The sequence below is a fragment of the Colletotrichum fioriniae genome (assembly GCF_027942845.1).
Source record: "Colletotrichum fioriniae strain IMI 355084 chromosome Unknown scaffold_3, whole genome shotgun sequence".
Taxonomy (NCBI): Eukaryota; Fungi; Ascomycota; class Sordariomycetes; order Glomerellales; family Glomerellaceae; genus Colletotrichum; species Colletotrichum fioriniae.
The window spans coordinates 3,523,563-3,541,531 of NW_027076839.1; the positions used below are offsets into that span (position 1 = coordinate 3,523,563).

At 53.0% G+C, this 17,969-nt stretch overlaps 4 protein-coding genes across 4 annotated transcripts; 3 read left to right on the forward strand and 1 right to left on the reverse strand.

Annotated features, from left to right (window-relative positions):
* Nucleotides 1–401: 401 nt before the first annotated feature.
* Nucleotides 402–1,399, reverse strand: N0V96_003841 (uncharacterized protein; the record flags this gene model as incomplete). Its single annotated transcript, XM_053190503.2, has 2 exons — nucleotides 402–1,271; nucleotides 1,325–1,399. The coding sequence occupies 2 exons, from the start codon at nucleotides 1,397–1,399 to the stop codon at nucleotides 402–404; spliced, it is 945 nt and encodes a 314-aa protein (XP_053051912.2).
* A 3,363-nt stretch (nucleotides 1,400–4,762) lies between these two features.
* N0V96_003842 (uncharacterized protein) lies at nucleotides 4,763–6,591 on the forward strand (the record flags this gene model as incomplete). The annotated part of the gene is made up of 3 exons (XM_053190502.1): nucleotides 4,763–5,480; nucleotides 5,534–6,489; nucleotides 6,541–6,591. The coding sequence occupies 3 exons, from the start codon at nucleotides 4,763–4,765 to the stop codon at nucleotides 6,589–6,591; spliced, it is 1,725 nt and encodes a 574-aa protein (XP_053051911.1).
* Nucleotides 6,592–8,196: 1,605 nt separating this feature from the next.
* Nucleotides 8,197–11,613, forward strand: POL3 (DNA-directed DNA polymerase delta; the record flags this gene model as incomplete). The annotated part of the gene is made up of 3 exons (XM_053190501.2): nucleotides 8,197–8,952; nucleotides 9,005–10,818; nucleotides 10,872–11,613. 3 exons carry the CDS (start codon nucleotides 8,197–8,199, stop codon nucleotides 11,611–11,613), a joined length of 3,312 nt encoding a protein of 1,103 aa, XP_053051910.1.
* A 3,793-nt stretch (nucleotides 11,614–15,406) lies between these two features.
* On the forward strand, nucleotides 15,407–16,830 carry GDH3 (NADP-dependent glutamate dehydrogenase; the record flags this gene model as incomplete). The annotated part of the gene is made up of 2 exons (XM_053190500.1): nucleotides 15,407–15,452; nucleotides 15,518–16,830. 2 exons carry the CDS (start codon nucleotides 15,407–15,409, stop codon nucleotides 16,828–16,830), a joined length of 1,359 nt encoding a protein of 452 aa, XP_053051909.1.
* Nucleotides 16,831–17,969: the final 1,139 nt, after the last annotated feature.

Genomic DNA, 17,969 nt, shown 5'->3' on the forward strand with positions numbered 1-17,969 from the left:
ACACACGGTGGCTAGTAGGGAGTCTAGCAAAAAGGCGTTGAAGGTTTGCAGTTTGGAGCATACATGGGTTGGTGACAATCTCCCCTGGCTGTACATTACTAATATTGAGCACCATCACACAAGTAAGGTCTGGACATTGCGATCTGTGACGTGTACGGCCATGTCCCCATCTTGCGAAGCGTGGCCGGTATGCCGTTATTTGAGCTCGGCTTTCAATATGCTATTGAGATATTCTCCTCCCATTTGACCCGCTAGACGCCAATATGCATGCGTATATACTTTTGTCTTGTTGTATCCTCCTTCCCTTTCCCCTTCATCACACATCCATTACTCCCTCACGACGTCTTTGCTCTCCAGAATCGGCGGGGGCCCATCGATCCGCAGGTCGGCCAATTTCTCTCCTAGTTGCCCCCCTGCCGGTCTCGTAGGGCCTTTTTTTGCTTCTGCTTCTTTATCTGCTTCTGCTTCTCATCATTTTTGTTGTTTCGTCCTGAGTAAGGCTTACCCTTTGCTTTCCCCTTTGACGCGATCTTCTTGGCCTTCTTCTTGGCCGCCCGCGCCTCAGTCTTTTCGTCAAACTCGGTGACCCAGGTCTTGAGCAGCGCGTCCACCTCCTCCGCACGCTCGTCCGACTCGGCGAGTATGCCGAGCTCCTTCTTGATTGTCTTTCGGTGATTGTCAATCTGCATCTGCCGCCGCCTCGCCGCGCGGTTGGGGCCACCGATTTGACTGTCGCCGCCGAACGCCGAGCTGGGGGCAATGGATGTGGCGTCGCCGGCAATGGAGACGCTTGTGTTGTCGGCGATCTTGCCCTTGGTGGGGTTCACATCGATCACGAAGGGAAGCGGCTCGACATCTGTTGCAGGAGTAGGCGTAGGTGATTTCGCTGGCTCTGTGGCCTCTACGGGCTCTGCTGGCTCTTCTGACTCTGCGGGCTCTGCGGGCTCTGCTGCTGTGGTGGTCTCGGCGGGGGTCCCTGTGACCGCATTGTCCTGTGGTTTTTCTTCTTCCTTCTCAGCAATGCTCGTGCTCTTTCTTGTCGCTTTCCTTCCCCTCGTCTTCTTTTCTTGTGCTTTGAGCGCGGGCGATGCGGGTTGGGACTCGGGATTCGGCGTGCTGGCCAAGGAAGAAATTTGGGAGCCTCCTGGCGTCAACCCCTCACGGATTTGTTTTCTACGCGCAGCTCGTTCGGCGCGAGCCATGGCTGCTGCCTGTCTCTTGTCGGCAGGAGTTGGTGGGACATCTACATCCATGGCATCGGTTGATTTCTCCTAAGGTGGGGGTTAGAATCATGACAGCTGAAGACTCGGGGAGTCGGGCGAACCGTGGGTGCATTGAGCTTGGCGCCACCGTCCTCCATGTCGGAGTCGGAATCCGCATTTTGGATTCTCTTGCTCATAGTTCCGAAAGATAGTGTGAATTGGATCTTCAGCTTGCTACAGGCAATCTTTCGCGCAATTGAAGGACTCTGGAGACTCTGCGCAACGACCCTCTTGCTAATTAAAGCTCCCCCAAGCGAAGGAAAAAAGAAAAAAAGTTGATAAAACCAGGGGTCTTTTTTCCTTCTGTTATCTTATCGACACGTGATAGCGTGTGGCGTCGTAACGGTCATGGAGGCGCCATCATAGGGACCTCAGTCGCGCCGCACGCACGGCGAAAGGACCCCCAATCTCCGACAGCGCACGGACAATGATTCCAGCCTGAGCCAGCATTCTGGATAGGGCTGGCTCGGGGAATGCCAAAACGACTGGCAGGGTGCTGTCAAATCCAGCGTCACCTCCTTCGCAAGAGGAAAGCACGAGAAAGATTTTAAAAGAGGATTCGAATGTTGCCCGAGTACGTCATCTCATGGGCTTGGGCGCTTTCTCGTGTTTCTGTCTCCGATAGTGGATGTGGCTTGCCCCCACGAGTAACCATTTTCTAAGCCACCATTTGTCGTAAGTGCCCCAAACCTGCGCAGTGCGCAACCGTCGTAGGTGAGCTGACGATCTGGCACAGGTTTTTCGTCCAAACTGTCGCAAAGACGATGTAATTGAATGTCAGCAACTGTTGGAAGCTCAGCTGACATGCATCAGTTCCGTTATCACAACAGCGGGTATTGCTGGAAGGCCATCCTGTGTCTGTCTTCTCTGTTCTTGTACCAAATCCTCGTGAACGCGTAGTTAGGCTTGAAATGATGAAAAGGTGCCACGATGTTGACCAGGAAGAGTCGAGCGCAAGGAGGCTGAGAAGCAACGAACCCACGGTGTCGGGCAGATTCTTTAGGAAGGCGCTCTATAGCGGGTGTTGCGAAATCCACATTCCGGTCGGTCATGTCCTTGGGGTCCATCAATAAGGCACATTGGAGAGCTTTATTGGGGACCCCGGATATCCGGGATGGGTTCTTGCCATTTATTCCAAGGAGAGGCCGATTAGAAACTGGAAGGTTTTCGTGCCCCGCCAGGCCGGTCCTTGTCGGATGGCGGCAAGGCAGTTGGCGTTGATGTCGATGGGATGGAAATAATGGAATGAACACCTCATGCTGGTGTTGCTCCCCCAACGCTGTGGAATCGCCGAGGGTTTCCAGGGTCATGACTCTTGAAGGCTTGGGGTTGTGGCCGTCCTACGGAGCGAGTGTCGGAGCCAGGCTGCCAGGATGCTGCCCGTCGTCTGCATGCACTGCATGGATCGGCAGTCGTTGGCCATAGGGCACTTCATCGGAAGGATTGCAAAAAGCTGCTGGGGCGGGCTTTCAAGGTTTCGAGTGCTGACAGTTGATCATCATGTCATCCTGCCTTCCCTAAGCGGATCAGCGAGTGAGGTGGATGGATGGCTTGCTGTCTGAGGTTGATAGATGTATCCCAAAGTAGGCTGCCGTGAAGCCCGCAGAACAGAGGCGAGAGGCTTATGGAAGAGCTCAAGAAGAAGAGATGTGGCGGGCATATCGACCTCGGTTGAGATGTGGCTCTGTTCCGAGCCCAGTTGGAATTAGTGGAAAGGTACCTTACGGATACATTCTACGGAGTAGGTACGAATACACAGGCAAGAAAGGACGTTGGAAGAAGGCACGAAGGGTCCCGTCTGGTCGAGTTACCTCACAGCTCACCTGCCACGCCGGGGGTCGGCAGGCTGGGTTACGCAACTATCTGAAACTTGTGGGTCTCCGTTCCAAACATAGCACAACTCAGAGGTGCAGCCACGAGTCTTCGTACCGCGACGTGTGCCGCTGCCACAAAGGGCCGCCAGTGTGCTAATGCACATGCGCTGCTGAATGGCAGCCGCCTTGTCACTTTTGGCCTTTGTACTCCGTAGGCATCGTGCCTCGTAAGGCAATGGAAGGAGGCCCTGAGAAGGCACGGTGACTCGCTACCTTATCATGCTTCTTGCTCACCTTACCTCAGGCTTAAATGTCCGATGCGTACCTTAGATGTACGGATACTTCGTACGAACACAGGTACCGTAAGGTAGGTATGTATGACTGGCGACGGTCCCCTTTGGCGGGGAAAAGACTCAGGTCAGAGTGGAAGATGCAGAAAAAGAAGGCTGGCGTTGCTGACACAGCCTCAAAGCCGGAACTACTGCAAGCCTACTGCACCCTGCTCAGACTCCCGTTTGGTGGTGTGCCATTGTGCATCCCCCTCTTCACCTCTCACTGGGCCACCTCCCTCCCACACACTCCCCGTCACCGTGATCCACTCATTCACGAGAGGCCTCGAGTCTGAGAGGCGGGCAGTGTTTTGGGTCCTCTTCGCTGCCAACCACATTGCTGTTCCTCCTCTGTATCTTACGTACCTATGGATCCAACCCGGTGTAGTTGTTGGTGCAGCGCAGGCCGCAAGGTACTCTGCCTCCCACTTGGCGGGCTTGGGCAGAAAACAGAAACAAGACCAGGAAGGCTTGCGTTTGAAAGCTGGGCTGTTTAAAAGAAATAACCTCCTCGCATCCCCCCCCTTCGTGTCGTGAGAACGTGTCCTGCTCCTGTTACTAGATCCATCCCTCGACCGACGACATACGAGCCTAAGGTGGCACTCCCTTCACTCGTTCTGCCCCCTATAACCCCTTAGGTGTCACACAGGAACTGAACTCTCCTTTCTGCGCTCCGACACTCAAACACCCAAACACCCAAACCATCTTCTACTCACCCGGTCATCCGAAGTAGTGTAGCTCAGGTTGAGTGCACAGGCATTCTCCCAGTCCGCTAATTCATAATTCGCCTACCGCGCGCTTGGAGGGAAACCTGCAATTACTTTACGACCTTCTTCTCACTTCTCCTTTGCGGCTTTGCCCTCTCAGCTTCAGCTTACTCCGGTTACCTTGGTCTCATTCAGAGAGGCTGGCTAAGTCGGGCTTAATTTGCTTGTTACCGACCCACCGCGCTCACGGACACCCTGCACTGTATCCATACCTCAACTCAATCACTCCATCCGTCTTCCAGGCTTAGCTCGGGCTCATCGATCCACGCCAAAACGCTGCATCGAACAAATATCCACGACCCCCCGACTACGTTACGACACACACCTCATTTCAACACTCCCGCTGTCACATTTCTCCGCGTCCCATCCCTTTCCGGTCGGTACCTGAGCCATTCTCCATCTCGCACTAGTCCGATTCGCCTTGCCTGCCTTGCCTGCCTTCGCTGCCCGCCTCAGCCTACCTAGTTCAGCCACTCCAAGCGAGATTTCGACTCTCAGAAAAGGACGAGACCTCGCCCAGATTCCCATTCCCCTGGTCTCACTTAATTCCAATCCCTTCGTAATTGGCATTCGCCGACCCAGCACACATCATGGCCGCCAACGACTATTACCAGAACAAACCGCTACCCCCTCCAGGAGCTTCTCCCTCGCCTGCTCCCTATTACGGCGGTGCTGCCTACAACAACATTCCCTCAACCAGTTCAACACCCGCTCCTCCCTACAGCTCAATACCTCCCGCGCCCGGCGCCAGTCAACCACCACCACCACGCGCCAATACCGTATCCCCTTTCGAAAGCGTCTTTGACGATCATGTCTATCCCGTAGACTCAACACAGGACGGATTTCGCCACAACGGAAACCCCCAGAGCCCTCATCCTCAGACTACCAACAACATGCAACCCCAACGCATGAACACGATGAACACAGTAAACACCGCCTACACAGGCCACGGCCAGGCGGCCTACAACAGCCACGATCCCCACCAACAGAATCCCTATGCCCAGCCGGACACCGCGTACTACGGTCATTCTACTTCTCCAGACTCGAGCAGACAAAATGTGGCCGACGAAATTCCCCTGCAAAGCCGGCAGCCGACGCAGCCGCACAAGGATGTGGAGATGAACGAGAATGACCATGTTTACGATGCACCTGCGGGATCTCGTCGCTCAAAGAGTCGCCGCGACAAGAACAAGGTTGGATTCGGTCAGCTGGGCATGTTCGGTGCCGACAGAAAGGGCATTCCGTGGGTGGTTTACATTTTCACGTTGGTTCAGGTTGCGGTCTTCATCGCTGAGATTGTGAAGAATGGTAAGCCGAATCAGCAAGTCAAATTTGACAGCATATGTACTAACGGAACACAGCTCAACTCACTGGTTCGCCCATCATGACCAAGCCCTCGTTCAATCCTATGATTGGACCTTCGACCTACGTGATGATCAACATGGGTGCTCGCTACGTTGCTTGCATGCACAACGTCAAGGGTATCCAGGATCTCGGCCAGCCCATCACCTGGCCTTGCCCGAACTCGACCTCGAGCGATGCCAGCAACCCCTCGAACCAGTGCGGCCTCGGCGATTTGTGTGGCTTTGGAGGTGTGCCGGAGCCAACCTATACCGACATCAACCAGTCACCGGAACCTAACCAGTGGTTCCGCTTCATCACGCCCATCTTTCTGCACGCAGGCCTCATCCATATTGGCTTCAACCTGCTTCTGCAAATGACGATAGGAAAAGAGATGGAGATAGCTATCGGCTCGATTCGCTTCTTCTTGGTCTATGTAAGCGCAGGTATATTCGGCAACGTCATGGGAGCAAACTATGCCGGTGTTATGGCTGCGTCGACGGGTGCTTCAGGCGCCCTCTTCGGCGTCATCGCTCTTACCCTGCTCGATCTCCTGTACTCCTGGAAAGACCGCCGCAGCCCTGTGAAGGACCTGATGTTCATCATGTTGGATGTAGTCATCTCTTTCGTACTGGGTCTCCTGCCAGGACTCGACAACTTTGCCCACATCGGTGGCTTCCTGATGGGTCTTGCGCTCGGCATCTGCGTCTTGCACTCGCCCAATTCCTTGAGACGGAGACTTGGCGCTGAGGATCCGTCATACGCGTCAATGCACCTCACCCCCAATCAAGGTGGCCCGCCTCCGTTCCTGAAGAATCCCATCGGTTTCTTCAAGGGCAGGAAGCCACTCTGGTGGGCATGGTGGTTGGTCAGAGCTGGCTTCTTGCTGACCGTCATCATCGTCTTCATTGTCCTGCTTAATAACTTCTACATCTACCACAACACTTGCAGCTGGTGCAAGTACCTCAGTTGTATTGTAAGTTATATGATAACACATGCTGACGATCATCTGCTAACTTACAAAAAGCCTGTAAACAACTGGTGCGAGCTTGACAACTTCAAGATCACTTCATCATGATGAGTTGACATCATAGGAGGAACGACCGAATTAATGCTACGAGAGTTTGCATTGCACTGGTTTATGGACTTTGGCAAGGGTGGTTCATGATTTGCATTGCTCAGCGACGGCGTCCGGTTCACGATGGGTATTTTATGAAAAAAAGAAGGAAGGATCCTCTCCCATACGTCCAACAGAGACACATCGTCTTCACAGGTAGAGCCACACACATAGCGCTGCGGGGGTTTACCAGGGTTCTTTCTATTCGCTGCCGCTGACCGACCAACCGTCTCGGCATCACATAGTCGCATCGTCCTCGGACGTTGTGTTGTCGCCCCTGGTTTACCCCGCACATATCATTCGATGGGCTGCACGAGGTTTACGTATTTAAAACCTGACCCGGTCCTAATATGAATACATAAATGAATGCTCTTTCCCCATGGTTTCCTGTGTGTCTAATGACTTGCCTGTGCTGATGAGAAAGTAAGTGAGTCGCCACGGTCCCGCTCACAGACGCAATACCAAGATACCCCGTTACGTCGCCTTACGTCAAATTGCTGTCCTACCACGCCAAAGCAGATGTTTCGGATGTTGACTGAGAGTAAGTTTGCTTGTCTTTTTTTTCACGACCACGATGTTTCTTAGCAATCTCTTGATGAATCCTATTTGCATGGCTTAGCTGAGCGGTCGTGACAAACCGCCGTTGATGCCTCTCAGAATGGATATCTGAAGACAGCTGCAAGCAAACTCGTCTCTCTTTCTCCTATTTCTTCACAAAGGAATAAGAGCGACTATTTGCCTCGCGAGATTGTGTGTCGCTCTGTTATTCTATTTGAACCGCTAATATTGTCGAGTTCATGATAGCTAACCGGGACCATGTGTAGAATGCAATAACAGGTAACCAGTCATCTCTGGAGGCATATTGTCGTGTATAGAAGCTTCCAACATCTTGTAGTTATAGACAACTTGATATTCACATGTAGCTTAGCCTTATTCAGTAAGTATCAAGAGTTGGTTTTGCGAGGAATTATTCATCAACATTGTCCCTCGTGATAAACTTCCGACCATACTCCGGTCATTAGGTTTTACCATTATAAACATCATTGCATCGCTCAAGTTAGAAAATAAAGACCGAGGGCAAAGAAATCCGAATGATGAGTGTGTTGTAGTGACAACAAATGCTGGAAAGGCACCCTAGTAAACAAACAATCGAATAAACCAGAAGGTGAGCTTATTTCCCAACTTTGTCCCGTTCCTCAGCGTGTCCACGGTCTACGTTACCTCAGGTACTACTATGGATATTGGAGGGCGTACCTGAACTTGAGTGGAGATAAACTGGTAAGTACCCGCTCTCCTGCACCTCCCGTCTTTGGCGTTAACGTCGCGTCTCAGACACCCAAGTGCACTTGCCTTAGTCATCAGCTCGCGCCTTCCATCAGCCACTTTAGAGTGGGTCAAGTCACGTCGACGTCAATCACGTCAAGCGCGTCTTCGCGTTAATGGGTTTCTGAAAGTTCCATCCCATAGCAACAACCTAACGACCCCCCAAATCCCCCAAATCCACCCGACTATGAGGTCTGGTTGATTCACTCTGCACAACTCTTCCACCACAGCCAGATCACCACAATGGCTACAGTGCTGCCTCAAAAGCGTGTGCTTGGGGAGACACCAAGCACCCGCCGCAACATCCCGTCGACGCCATCGTCCCTCAAGAAACGCAAAGTCGAAGGGTTCTCGTCCTCACCCGCCCGCCATGTCGGATCCCAGAAGAATGCGAAGAACCTCCCGGGCTCTAGTCAACCCAAGAGCGCCTTCGAATCAGAAGTCCTCGAGAAGTTGAGCCAGGATATCTCTGAACTCAAGCAGAACAATACCGAAAAGGACCAAGCATGGGAGCGACCTCCGCTTGTCGACTTCAACCCGGCCAGGGACAACCTGACCTTCCAGCAAATCGAGGCCGAGGAGGGCAGTTTACATGGCGGTCGAGCAACAGTTAAGCTGTTTGGTGTTACCGAGCAAGGCCACTCAGTGATGTTGCATGTCACGGACTTCAAACACTACCTCTATGTCGCTGCCCCGGTGGCGTTCCGACCCGAAGACTGCAATGCCTTCAAGGCCTATCTCGAGTCACAAGTAGCACAGCACCAGCCTTGTATCCACTCAGTGGCTTTCCTGATGAGGGAAAACATTTATGGTTTCCAAGGAAATGTCAAGAGCCCCTATCTCAAGGTCACTGTCATGGACCCTAAGTTCATCGCCAGAGTTCGGACAACGATTGAGTCGGGCAATGCCAACTGGAAGGGTCTGTGGAAGGGCATGGATGGTGGCATCATGACATTCGACAACATTCAATACGTCCTCCGTTTTATGGTTGACTGCAAGGTATGTTGCTCTGGTATCGACTATTTCGACGAAGCTAATATTTTTCTGCTAGATTTTCGGAATGTCTTGGGTTGAAGCCCCCGCATCAAAATATCAGGTCTTGCACCAGTCTCAACGACAATCGAACTGCCAAATCGAAGCCGAGATCAATTACCTCGACCTGATCGCTCACAAGCCGGTGGGAGAATGGTCCAAGATGGCTCCTCTGAGAATCATGTCGTTCGATATCGAGTGCGCTGGACGTAAGGGCATCTTCCCAGAGGCGACACACGACCCCGTCATCCAGATTGCGAACGTTGTGACAAGATACGGAGAGAAGAAGCCCTTCGTGCGGAACGTATTCTGCTTAGACACAACCAGTCCTATCGTCGCCACGCAGATTCTCGAGTTTGAAAAGGAGGAGAAGATGCTCAGCGAGTGGCAGAAGTTCCTCATCAAAGTCGACCCAGATATCATTATCGGATACAACATTGCCAACTTTGATTTTCCATACCTTCTCGACAGAGCGAAGGCATTGAAGGTTGGAGGATTCGAGTACTGGTCTCGAATCCCTAGCATCCCTTCCAGAGCCAAGGAGACAAACTTCTCCAGTAAACAGATGGGTAACCGCGACAGCAAGGCTACCAACACCAACGGACGGTTGCAACTCGACTTACTGCAGCTTGTCCAACGCGACCACCACCTTCGAAGTTACACGCTTAACTCTGTGTGCTCCCAATTTTTGGGAGAGCAAAAGGAGGATGTCCACTACACCATGATCACAGAGTTGTTCAACGGTACCCCCGAGTCACGTCGACGTCTCGCCCTCTACTGTCTGAAGGACGCATACCTCCCGCAGCGGCTCATGGACAAGCTATCTTGTCTTGAAAACTACACCGAGATGGCGAGAGTCACGGGTATTCCGTTCAACTTTCTGCTTTCCAGAGGACAGCAGGTTAAATTCATCAGTCAGCTTTTCCGTAAAGCCCTCGAGCAAAAGCTGGTTATTCCCAATATGAGGTCTGAGGGTAGCGATGAGCAGTATGAAGGTGCCACGGTCATCGAGCCGACCCGAGGATACTACGACGTGCCTATCGCAACCCTCGATTTCGCTTCACTGTACCCGAGTATCATGCAGGCCCACAACCTATGTTATACAACGCTGGTCAACAAGAAGGCCATCGAAAAGTTTGATCTGAAGAAAGACGATGACTACATCGTCACCCCGAACGGCGACACCTTTGTTACCATCAAACAAAGGAAGGGTCTTCTTGCTCAGATTCTCGAGGAACTTTTGACTGCAAGAAAGCAGGCCAAGCGTGAATTGGCTGGAGAAACAGATCCTTTCAAGAAGGCAGTGCTGAACGGTCGACAACTGGCTTTAAAGATCAGTGCAAACTCCGTCTACGGACTCACGGGTGCGACAACTGGCAAGCTGCCTTGTCTCGAGATCGCCAGTAGCACAACAGCCTTTGGTCGACAGATGATTATGAAGACCAAGGAGGAGGTTGAGAAGAAGTACTGTATTGCCAATGGATACACACATGACGCTCAGGTCATTTATGGTGACACTGACTCTGTCATGGTCAAGTTTGGCACCAAGGACCTTCCCGAGGCCATGAAGTTTGGCGAAGAAGCTGCTAGCTTCGTCTCTTCCAAGTTCGTCAAGCCGATCAAGTTGGAGTTCGAAAAGGTGTACTACCCATACCTGCTTATCAACAAGAAACGGTACGCTGGCCTATACTGGACAAATCCCAATAAGTACGACAAGATGGATACGAAGGGTATTGAGACGGTTCGACGAGACAATTGTCTGCTTGTACAAACCGTCATTGAGAAGGTGCTTCGAATGATGCTCATCGACCAAGATGTCCAGGGAGCGCAAGAGTAAGTTTGCACCGTCTGATTACTGAACCATGTTGATTAACCTTTACTTTCAGCTACGTCAAAGACACGATTGCGGACTTGTTGCAAAACAAGGTTGATATGTCGAAGTTGGTCATTACGAAGGCGCTCACCAAAGACGATTACGCAGCCAAACAGGCTCATGTTGAGCTGGCTCAGAGAATGAAGAAGCGTGATGCAGGCTCGGCACCAGGTCTAGGTGATCGAGTTGCCTACGTGATGATCAAGGGTGCGGCAGGCGCAAAGAATTACGAGAAATCCGAGGATCCCATCTACGTCCTTGAGAACAACGTACCGATCGACACGCGCTACTACCTCGATAACCAGCTCGCGAAGCCTTTGGGCAGAATCTTCGAGCCCATTCTGGGTGAGACCAAGGCGAACTCGCTGCTTACGGGAGCGCATACGCGCACGATTGCAGTATCGGCGCCGGCCGTCGGAGGTCTGATGAAGTTTGCAAAGAAGACGCAAACATGCATGGGATGCAAGAAACCACTCCGAGGCAAGGAGGAGAGCGCGGGGGCAGTGTGCTCGGATTGCGCGCCTCGGGTCGGCGAATTGTATAAGAAGACACTGGACAAGACGTCGGATCTCGAGGTGCGGTTCGGCCGGCTCTGGACCCAGTGCCAGCGGTGTCAGGGCAGCATGCACTGCGAAGTGATTTGTAGTAGCAAGGACTGCCCCATCTTCTACATGCGTATGAAGGCGAAGAAGGACTTGGAAGATGCAGGGAAGGAGCTGAAGAGGTTCGACTTTGACCAGGCGGCCATTTGGTAGAAGGCGTGCCAAGAAGTGGGATACCTAGAACATGGAGGGGGTATGGATGGGGGGTTCACGACGCTAAGCTTTTCTTTTCCCAAGAGCCGACCTTGAGATTCTGCAGCTGCAGATGCAGCGGCAGGGTGGAGGTGTACAGGTTTACGCAGGCAGATATGTTATTTCGGGGTAGGCGTTTCACGGCGTTTGCTCGTTTTGTTTTATTTTTCTTCATTGGTCTCCATATGGGTTCCAAGAGAATTTCGAATTCCGCACAAGGAGGCAGGGAATGGGTCTAACATAGTAAGCTAAGGAAGGGTACGGAGGAGAAACAAGATGCAACATGATATTCAAAAAGACGGAGAAGCATCCTCCATACGTCGGGAAAAATCGGGAGGAGTGGTCCTGTATGTAGTCCCAATATGGCCATAATACGAGGAGAAAGCAAGAGAGATGAGCTTAGATTGCGGCATTATTCCACCGAAAAAAGTGTCTCGATCCATGGGCAAGTTCCGTTGTGGGAATCGGAGATGTGTACGGAGTATGGAGGTTGGCAGGCGACGAGTGAGGGAGTTCTGGTTGTGTGTGTGAATTGAGTAAAAGAGAATTGGGCACCGCTGGGCAAGCGCTGTGGTTCGTTCGTTAGGACGGTCGGTCGCCCCGGGCGCCGCCGGCAGCGGAAGGGCGGCGGCTGCTCTCTGAATGAGCGGGACGTGAGAACTGGGGGAGCAGCCGCCGCCCTCTTTTTGGTGCGTGCCACTCACTGTCTCTCATACCATTGCCCAGGCAAACACGGCGAGCCAGGTTCAGGCCGCCTTACCCAGCTGCTGGATCGGCGGTTTTGGTGGCGGCGGCGGCGGGGACTGGTTGGGAGCGCTTCGGGAGGGGAGGGGGCAGATGAGATGAGATGAGATGAGATGGGCAGATGGATGGAAACACGTCGTCCTAGACTCTAGACTCCCACTCCTGGTCTGTCTCTATTACTCCCTAGATGTTGTCGCCGCAGTCGGTCGGTCATCCGCTCGGGTCGGGGTTTGGATTGAAGCTGGCTGGGATTCTCCACGCGGGACTTTTTTTTTTTCCCCCTCTTCGCTATTCTTTTTTGGATCAAGGTTATCAATCTCTCTTGGTTTTACTGTGTTACGCCGAGGAGTTTTGACTGTGCTTCTTCTCCCGTCGGCATACCTACCAAGGTGCACACAAAGGTTCTCAACCAGAGGTGTATTGTATGTGGTTTCGAGAGTTCGTGATATCAATAGCTGCGAGATCTATCAATATAGATAAAAGATGCACCAAACAGGTTAAGCTTTCTAGTAACGATGCAGCTGGGCTTGTCATATTACCAACTACAAATTGCCATCTTGGTAACCAATACCGTGGTTTGCATTATTCACAGAGCCATCTTATTACGTACGTGCCGAGCAAACCCTCTGTTCTCTGTGTGTAATAAAGCATCCTCCATAGCGGAGCTGCAAAATCCCTGAACTGTTTGCGGTGGTGGTTTTGTTGACTTTGGAATGTAACGCATGCACCATCGAATGAGACTCGAGGATTGCTCTTTCCGTCAAGTTGTCAACACAGTCCAAGCGATCCAACGCACCGTAAGGCTGCGAACCGAACTACCTCAGACAACTCAGCTCCGAGATGAGATTTCGAAATAGTACGGATGGATGCATATTTAACCCCTCCTTTTTTTTTCCTCCAGCAACGGCGGCAAAGAATAAGATGGCCCCGGAGAACCACCGGAGGAAAGAAACCCCTGCCTAGGTTGTCTTCAGGGGACTGGTCTACCTCGAACTCTAGTCCAAGGAGAGACGACAAAAAAAACAAAAACACGCGACAGCGGGTTCGGGAATCGGGAGTTCAGAAGCGAGGGGCAGAAACCCAACCCAACATGGAGGGGCGACGTCGGCGGGGTAAGGACAAGGTATGCGAGGACAGGAGCGCATTGTATCGGGTTGCGTCGCACTTTCCGACTCCATCGGCTGAGCATTTTCGCATGTCAGCTCAGTCTGTCACCACTGCAGCGCTGCACCACTCACTCACTACTACACCGACGGCAGCCCAGCCGTCGCCGTCTTCGTTGTCGCACACACACACACACACACACACACACACACACACACACACACACACACACACACACACACACTCACTCACTCACGTACATTGCACTTTCAGTTCACTTCCGATCGCGGAACTGCAATTCGACGCGCCGTTCTTCGGACACTTTCTTTCTTGTCAATCTATCTCCCGTTCATGCTAGCCTGCTTCTGTGTGGTCCTGGGTGCCAGTCCCAACCACTCACCACACCTTACGAATTGCAATGATCAATTCACATGTGTCGAACCTGTCGCAAATCCTCGTCTCTCGATTTTTCCTTATCTCTGAACCTTCGAGTGGCATAATGGAGAAACGAAAGAAACAAACCACCACCCACCCCCATGGGTATATGCAAGACATGACGCCTGCTGCGTCATGGGCCAAATTGTGACAAGCCCCCTTTCCCTTTCCCAGATAATTCTCTAGTGCCGCCATCAGCGCTGCCGCACCAGCATCGACGATTTGGAGAGAGTGTACGAATAGGGAAGGGACAGATGGGCTTCTAGCGTCGCAAAGCTAGAAGGAACTGAGAAAAACTTGAAGATTTGATCTACCTTGCTGTATCTCGACACCAGGGCAACCAATAAGAGACGCTCGATAGGACTACAGTTCGGCTCTTGTCCCAAGTGGCACGCCACAGCATGCAAGGACATTTCCAATGACAGCAACATTTGACGGGGTCTCTTGTTCCCAGTGACAGATCAAGAAGCAGGGCAAGACACAGAAGAAATCTGTGCATGCGGAAGCATGTGCCAGCGGTGGGGGGTGGTCGCGGGCATGGGCTGCAATTGTTGGATGACGTCCCCCAGGTTCTGGCCTGTTTAGGACACGCGCGCCGGGCTTGTCGATGGAGGACATTCACGCATTCCAGGGCATGTCTTCTTCCCTCTCCCGAACAATGGAGTGTCCGGGCCATCCCTGAGACCCCTGCGCCCCTGCAGTTCAGTTGCGGACTACTGGTTTCCGCCCCAGCAGATGCCTGCTCGCCTCGCCGCCTCCGGGATCGCAACCGCTCGCGCGGCAGCGCAAACCCTCTTGTCTCTTTGTGATGGCCGTGAATAATTGACACTCGGCAGCAAATCAGAGAGCTGCATGAAGGGACCTCGAGAGGACCCCGCCGGCCACATAGCGTGAAAACCCGGGCCCGGTCCCGGCACTCTATCCAGCCTAGGCTCGCTGAGTCTTTTTTACGTCAACCCGCGTGGGTTTCACCCGAGCCCTTTTTCATTTCCTGTTAGCTATGGGACACGACAAATTGTCGGTCTGGCGCCGAATGAACGCGCTTCAGACGTGAGAGGAGAGGCGAGAGAGAGCAGGAGTCCTATCTCTCTCTTTTCCACCGTCCACGCCCCCCACGGCCGAGCCGGACATGTCTTGCTCTCACGCTAGTCCCTGGTCCCCGCCTGCATCTACCTTCACCATGAAGGGGCTCCCGAAGCTTGGAGGAGTAGATGACCGGGGGGGACATGGGGCAACGACACGCTTCGCCGTTGCCAGCCTGTGAGCTCTTACTCGATTCGATTTGGCTCTCGTTTCGATCGACGGGGTTCTCAGATTTGTATATAATCTTGCGGGCGCACCTCTCTCCCCCATCTTCTCGACTTGGAACTTCATCAGCTTCTCTCTCTGCCAGACGAACTAGGAACTCACCTCTCAGAGACACAACCTTGAAGCACCATTTATATATACAACATACCTTTAAACCGTCAAAATGTCTAACCTTCCCACCGAGCCCGAGTTCCAGCAGGCTTACAACGGTATGTGGCCATCTACAACCATTCTTACACATCACATCCAACAACAAGACTAACACCATCTATAGAGCTTGTCAGCACCCTCGAGAACTCCTCCCTCTTCACCCAGAACCCCGAGTACAGAACCGCCCTCGAGGTCGTCTCTATCCCCGAGCGCGTTATCCAGTTCCGCGTCGTCTGGGAGGATGACAAGGGCAAGCTCCAGGTCAACCGCGGATACCGCGTTCAGTTCAACTCGGCCCTCGGTCCCTACAAGGGAGGTCTGAGATTCCACCCCACCGTCAACCTGTCGGTCCTCAAGTTCCTCGGATTCGAGCAGATCTTCAAGAATGCCTTGACCGGCCTCAACATGGGTGGTGGCAAGGGTGGTTCCGACTTCGACCCCAAGGGCAAGAGCGACAACGAGATCCGTCGCTTCTGCGTCTCCTTCATGCGCCAGCTCAGCAAGCACATTGGCGCCGACACCGACGTCCCCGCCGGTGATATCGGTGTCTCTGGCCGCGAAATTGGCTGGTTGTTCGGTACCTACCGCCAGGAGCGCAACAAGTTCGAGGGTGTCCTCACCGGAAAGGGCCTTACCTGGGGTGGTAGCTTGATCCGCCCCGAGGCCACTGGATACGGTGTTGTCTACTACGTCGAGCAGATGCTCAAGTACGCCAACAAGGGCTCTTTCGCTGGCAAGCGTGTCGCCATCTCTGGTTCCGGCAACGTCGCCCAGTACGCTGCTCTCAAGTGCATCGAGCTCGGTGCCACCGTTGTCTCTCTGTCCGATTCCCAGGGCTGCCTCGTCGCCGAGGGTGACGCTGCCTTCACCCCCGAGCAGATTGAGAACATTGCCGACCTCAAGGTCCAGCGCAAGTCTCTCACTGAGTTCGACCACAAGGGCTCCTTCATGTACATCAAGGGTGCCCGTCCCTGGACCCACGTTGGCAAGGTCGACATTGCTCTGCCTTCCGCGACCCAGAACGAGGTCTCCAAGGAGGAGGCCGAGGCTCTCATTGCCGCCGGCTGCATTGCCATCGCCGAGGGCTCCAACATGGGCTGCACCCAGGAGGCCATCGACGTTTTCGAGGCTCAGCGCAAGGAGAAGGGCGGCGAGGCCATCTGGTACGCTCCCGGAAAGGCTGCCAACTGCGGTGGTGTCGCCGTCTCTGGCCTTGAGATGGCCCAGAACAGCCAGCGCCTGAGCTGGACCCGCGAGGAGGTCGACCAGAAGCTCAAGGACATCATGACCGCTGCCTTCTTCAACGGCCTCAACACCGCCAAGGAGTACGTCAAGGGTGGTGAGACTGAGCTTCCCAGCTTGGTCGCTGGTAGCAACATTGCCGGTTTCGTCAAGGTTGCCCGTGCCATGCACGACCAGGGTGACTGGTGGAACTAAGCGTTCTCAACCGGCAATTCGGAAGAGGAAAACGAAAAGTTGGTGCGAGTGGCGGCAACCACGTCTAAGGACGATGGGCAGACGTAGTGATGACCTTGAAATTCGGTGTAACGTCTATTTGTATTTCGGAGCTGGCGTTGGCGGCAGGGATACCTGAGTTAAATCAATACCAATTACTTTTTTTGATAAGCAAACTACTTTTTCTTTAAGTGATGAATGGCCTCGGTGAAGTAGGAGCAGAAATCTCAACAGACTGGTATACTTTAAGAGCCATCTTTCCAAGTGCCGACTAAAGGATTCGAATAAGCCGAATCCTTCAGAGAGCGCCACTTTAGTGGGAAGGGCGGAAGTCTGAATGGGTGTGAAGAGAAGGTGCTGACGAGAGAAGATGCTGAGACCAGTGTGAACACCATCAAGCCACTTTCAATTGCGGCAAGGAGCCGGTTCGTGTGCCGTTGATATTTCTTCCATCTGACAAAAGCCAGTAAAGTCGTTCTATTCACTCAAAGATGATCACCATGTGAGATCTTGCTTTAGCGATATGAGTATACTCTGATAGGTCGACCTCATATACCAGGCACGTCTGAGGGTCTCTCGGGCAACCTCGTAGCGGCATATTTCCGCCGTGGGCCGTAGGGGCCGAAGCTCGATGACATGCTTGAAGAGTTGAACACCATGCTCGACGAGAGCAAGACGGCCCGAATTTGCGTTCTGGCTGTCAATAATCGATACTTTGAGTGCCAGGACAACGTTGCTGGCTGCGAAGCATCCATCCATCTGAATCTGGCAGTGCAACGACGGGTGAATGGCCTTCGGTTGTGGCTTGAGACCTTGATTTCGACGCATGGTCGGCGACTCGTTTCGTTCAAGGTAAGACATGATATAGAATGCCTCCGCCGACCCTAGGTGGTCTGGGTGACACTGACAAGGCGAGAGATGGGCTGCGTGCGCCAGACCCGCATCGCTGAGCTGACGTTGACCAAATAGATATCGAGAAGCACCAACAATTATCGTCGATGTCCATTGTGTTTCCCCAAGGTACCTCAGATAGGGATAATGTGAGTGCTGGAAAGAGAAGTTTCCGGGGATTTCACCTGCTGTGGAACGATTCAACGATAACGTTGATTCGACCACAGGCA